General features: G+C 42.1%; 1 protein-coding gene across 1 annotated transcript in view; it reads left to right on the plus strand.

Annotated features, from left to right (window-relative positions):
* Positions 1–825: 825 nt before the first annotated feature.
* LOC104620900 (glutamate receptor ionotropic, delta-1-like) overlaps positions 826–5,366 on the plus strand; it is a gene marked incomplete at both ends in the record, with an annotated part of 14,869 nt that continues 10,328 nt past the window's right edge. Inside the window, 2 exons of the mRNA XM_010287252.1 lie at positions 826–907; positions 3,479–3,652. Coding sequence (XP_010285554.1) covers positions 826–907; positions 3,479–3,652 — 256 coding nt within the window. The remainder of the gene's footprint in view (positions 908–3,478; positions 3,653–5,366) is intronic.

Genomic DNA, 5,366 nt, shown 5'->3' on the forward strand with positions numbered 1-5,366 from the left:
AGGCCTCATCGTGAGGGCTTTAAACTAGATTCGAATAGGGAAGTGATTGTGCCTCTGTACTCGGTACTGGCGAAGCTGCGCCTCAAATACTGTGTTCAGTTTTGGGCCCCTCACTACAAGAAAGATATTGAGGTGCTGGAGCATGTCCAGAGAAGGGCAATGAAGCTGGTGAGGGGTCTGGAGCACAAGTCTTATGAGGAGCGTCTGAGGGAACTGAGGTTGTTGAGTCTGGAAAAGAGGAGGCTGAGGGGAGACCTTAACGCTCTCTACAACTACCTGAAAGGGGGTTGTGGCGAGGTGGGTGTTGGTCTCCTCTCCCAAGTAACTAGCGATAGGATGAGAGGCAATGGCCTCAAGTTTGTGTCAGGGGAGATTTAGACTAGGAAAAATTTTAGGAAATTTTAGGAAAAATTTCTTTACTGAGAGTGTTCAAACATTGGAACAGGCTGCCCAGGGAGGTGATGGAGTCACTATCACTGGGAGTATTCAAAAAAACGTGTAGACGTGGCACTTCGGGGCATGGTTTAGTGGGCATGGTGGTGTTGGGTTGATGGTTGGACTTGATGATCTTAAAGGTCTTTTCCAACCCTAATAATTCTGTGATTCTATGATCAGTGTGAAATCTTTTTTCGCCTGTGACTCCAAGGCTTAGAATTATTTCTTTGATATATGGTGTTATTCTGGTGGGTATAAAAGTAAAAGCTAATATCAGATACACTTGTTTTGTCTTTTTTGGCTTGGGGTTTTTTTTCTGTCCTCCCCCCGCCCCGCCCCGTGTTTATCACAGTCAGAACACAGGTGACCTTTTTGCATGTGACATTTAAGGTTTCACGTGCTGCTAAGCCAGGACTGGGAGCTTTCTGGAAACAAGTCTGCAGGGCCTGCCTGTGCCAGGCAAGAGGAAGCGGTACAGTCCCCTGGCCAGGGAAGCTGCAGCTGTGCAGCTCTGGTGCAGGATGGCGGTGACCTGCTCTCCTCTGCGGTTCAGGCACTCAGCCATGCTTTCCTGCTCTTGGACCTGCCGGAGATGCCCTGCGATACTGCCTGTGGCTGTATCTGTGCCCTGTGATCTGGAATGAAAAGGCCCATAGTTACCTTTAGCTTGTAGAGCACTGGCTCAAAAATGCAGACATAGACCTTTTATTCCCAGCTCTTCCCATAACAACTTCTTTTTCTATGCTTTTACATTTCTAAAAGGAACCCAGTTTCTAAGAGGAATGGGTCATTTGCTGGTACGAGTGTCCATCATCTGAAAAAAATACACGAGCTTTGTTCCCCTTGGCATTATGTACTGAACTGAGGCATTGAAAGATTTAGTTACTGTCATCTGTCTACACAGGAAAAGGTGGCACTTTCAGAGCCAGATTTAACCCAATTTAGATTCTGAATTTTTCTCCAGAGGTGTTTTTCTTCTTTGGCTGTACAGTAACCAGGCTTTTATGTTCAGGAATTACTTGGTGCCTATATTTAAGTAGGAAGAACCTGGGTTAATATGTCTAACATAATTGATCTCCTCTACTACCTTACTTCTGGAAATGCCATGGGGGAAGCAGTTCTGGGTCTGCTATGCCTAGGCTTACATGTCTCAGGTCAAGCATTTTGACACAGGTTATAAGATGTCTTTGAAAGGCTGTGCATCACTTTGGGAGGATACAAAATGTGTGTGATGTGAGGTGAAATGAAGGTTTGAATGATTCGTGATCTTTTTCTTTCTGTGTCCAGCCACTCAGTCTGAGTTTGCCTGCCAAGGGAAGCAGCCTAGGGGGCTATGAGTTAAAGCTATCCCAAAAAAGTGTGTGTCTCTCAAAACACATGCTGTGTGGCTTTAACACCACTGAGCCCCACCAAAGAGAAATCCAAGGCAGCAGTCTGGAGGGATCTGTAGAGTTTATGGGTCTCCTTTGGTGTCTCCCTGCAAGGCTACAGGTGCTGCCCAGCATTTTCTAATAAGGCTCAAAATCTTTGGCTTCTATAAGAATATATTTATTTTCTGTGTTTCTGTTTTCACGCCACACCAGTTGGTCTGTTGCTAATGCAATGAATTTCACCTTCTGCAAAGTTAAAAATTCACGTTCCTAAAAAATGATGGGAAATCGGCAAAGAAGAACTAAATTGAGCCAGAGCTACAGTACTAGTCAACCATAACAAGTAATTATAATAACCCCATGGTCATTTCACTCACAGCTTGACAGAGAAAATGGCAAGAAAACAAAATACTTCTCTTCTTGAATGTTAAAAGTACCGGGCCAGGTTCACTTCTGCTGATGACACATGACAAGCTGTGGGCCCTGTTGACCGACTAAATACAGCAGTGTGAATTATTTGCAGCTCCCTAACCTGCAAGGGGCTGTGAGCAGCCCTCTGCAGGCTGCCAGTGGGTTGGCCCAGCTGTGCAGCTGGTGCAGTCAATGGTGTGCTACAGATCGGCTGATGTGACTTGCAGATGCTGCTGGTGGTAGTCGTAAGGAGCTGGGATGTAAAACTGCTCCCTGTGGAGGAGGCGCCTGGGGCAACGAATGCAGTCAGTGATGCCACTGCCTGTCCTTCATCACAGGAAAGGAAATAATATTTCCTCCTGGCAGGAAATAACCATCACAAGCTGTACTGCTGTTATGATTTCAGGATCAGCTAAGCCCGTGATTGTCAAAATGTTTATCCTGGGGTTAAAAAAGAGGGGTTTGTTTTGTGGCTTTTTTTAAATACAAAATATGTAAAGCATTTAGTTGAGCTGGCTTCAGTTGCAATATAAGGGTGGTAGATGCAGGCTCTGTCCCAGGATGGATTAGGAGGCTGGGACATGGGAAGTGTGTGAAACCTGGAAAGAAGAGCAGCCTGTTCTTGAGATAGTCTTATATCTTATCCCAAATTATTCTATGTGCAGAAACTTGCATTTCTAAATGTGTCACTCCCTCCCTTGAAGTTTCTTCTGTTTTTTATTTCCTGATACAGATAATCTCAAAAGATTCCCTTGAGTCATCATCAGGATTAGTCTCCAGAAATTATCTGCTGTTCTTATGGAAAAGTACTTTCTTGTAATGCTGTTCTTAGGTATAAGGGCCATATTTCCTGAAGGTGGTTCCATTTTCCATTTGTTGTTTTGTGCTGAGGATGTAGTGAGGTTCTATTCTGTTAAACTAAAACTCTTTCTATATAGATTTGGTTTGAAGGCTCACGTTTTTTACTTAGAAACCTATTGAGACCATCTTGGTGCTTTTCTATGAGGAACTACCTCTGCATTATGTTAGTACTGCGAAGATAGATGGTAATGTGTTAAGCTGTTTTGTTTCAGATGATGTGTAAAAAAAAATACCATTGTTGTTATTAAACAGAAAATAAGACCATTTGGCCTAGACTAAGCATGCGTGTCTGTAATTTTTTTATTCTATTGTGTTTTTAAAAAGCTTATCCAGTAATGAAAGGGATATATAAAATCTCTGGACAAATATATGTTTTTAAAAGACTGTGTCTCCGTTCACAGGAAATCACTGATAATGAAATATTAGAGTTGGTACATAGTGCTCTGGGGAGGATGACAGTTATCCGGCAAATTTTCCCTCTCTCAAGGGACAACAATCAGAGATGCATGAGGAACAATCACCGAATATCATCACTGCTGTGCGATCCACAAGAAGGCTATCTTCAGATGTTGCAGGTCAGTAGCTGTGCCCAACAGAAAAGTCCACCTTAGGAATTTGACAATCAGATAGTTTCCTGTGACCTCAGAGGAAGAATAAAATGAGTACAGATAGATCTGAGCATGTAACCTTTGGTCAACTTTTCCCAACTTAATTATTTATTTCATTCCTAGAACTGAGTGCTTTAGATGTGATGTTATGTCCATAAAGTACCAGCAAGTGACAGCACTAACTCAGAGCTGATTTTGCATATCTCATTCTCTTAAGAATTTTTTTCTATTTGAAAAAAATAAAAAGTTGTGCTGTCATAGTCTTGTGGTGCTACTGCTTGCTTATTTATGCCTATTAGACATCTGTTGTGAAAGAGTTAATCTGGGAGGATAACAGAACTCTGATAGGCATTGGGCTGTGGAGCATTTCATATTGAGTTAAATGGACTGAATCCAGCTGATGTATTCAATCTGTCCCATTTCAATAATCTCAGAAGTCTCTAACAGCTGATAATTGTCTGAGCATGTGAAATATGCACTAGTAGTTCAAGTTCCAGATTTTGGTAACAGATTTGACTTTGGTGTAAGCAACAGCTTAAGATTTCTTGGCAATTTATCCCAGATACCATAATTTTTCTTGAAGTAATTTAAATATAGTTTTATGTGCTATTTCCAAGGATAGTATAATAATTTGGAAACGAGTCTTGGACTCTCGATGGGACTTAATGTGTTTCATGTTTAGTTTAGACACAGTTAAGAATCTCATTCATATTACTGTTGAAGCTGTTGGATAAAACTGAAAACTTTCATGAGGCTGAGAATATAAGTTTGATTAGAACCTTTTTATTGCAAATTTAGTCTTAATCTGAGATGGATTGAGTGAGGACACAGTGGTTGAGCCTGTGAATTGGCAAGTGTGGGTATTGTGTGTTAGAGTGTGGCTTGGTTAAGTCGTGGGGAGGGGGCTGTTGGCAGTCTGAGCTGCTTCAGCCTGGTCATGAAGGTGGTGTAGGGTGAGGGGTCCTTCCAGAGGGAACTCAGGTGCTGGCTTGGAAGAGCTTCTGAAGAGCAAGGCGTTGAGGCTTATGGGAGACCAGGAGAGGTAGGGAAATTCTCAGGAAGAGAATTGGTTAGGTCAAGATTTTCCAAGGAACATGGATGGGGATATTTGTTTTACTTATTTGTGCCCCACTAAAAAGTTGTAACTGCAGAGACTGAAAACCTCTGAAAGAGGGATATGGATGTTTCCTCCTTGAATAGAACCTCTGCTGAATCAGGTTCTGTCATAGCAGTTGCAAAGTTTGGGAAATGCCAGTCACATGCACTGTAGTTCAGAGTGCTGGTCTGTTCTTTTTGCACAGGGGAAAGTCTATGCCTATCTTGACTTAGAAAAGATGCTTTTGATCTCTGTTAGTAACTCTGAGGTATGTTGTAATGAGAACAAAGGCCACTCATTTCAGAGGATCAAAGCAATTTCCAGTATGTTGAAAAAGTTTTCTATCCTGCACCAACAAATCACTCATTGTGGAACAATCTCTCATTACAGCAGGATTTTGAGTACTGCTATGCTGGTTTATGCATAATCTAACACAAAGACTCATCTGAATGTCTCTGACGAATGTCTCTGAGCAAGTTCTTCTTTGCTAAAACAGTAACTGGTTTTCTAGCATGAATAGCTTCATGCCCTGTTACTGAATTTCACTGACAAGGACCGTTTAGGAAGGACCCTCTTGCTGCTGAT

Source organism: Phaethon lepturus, unplaced genomic scaffold (assembly GCF_000687285.1).
Source record: "Phaethon lepturus isolate BGI_N335 unplaced genomic scaffold, ASM68728v1 scaffold10015, whole genome shotgun sequence".
NCBI classification, from domain to species: domain Eukaryota; kingdom Metazoa; phylum Chordata; class Aves; order Phaethontiformes; family Phaethontidae; genus Phaethon; species Phaethon lepturus.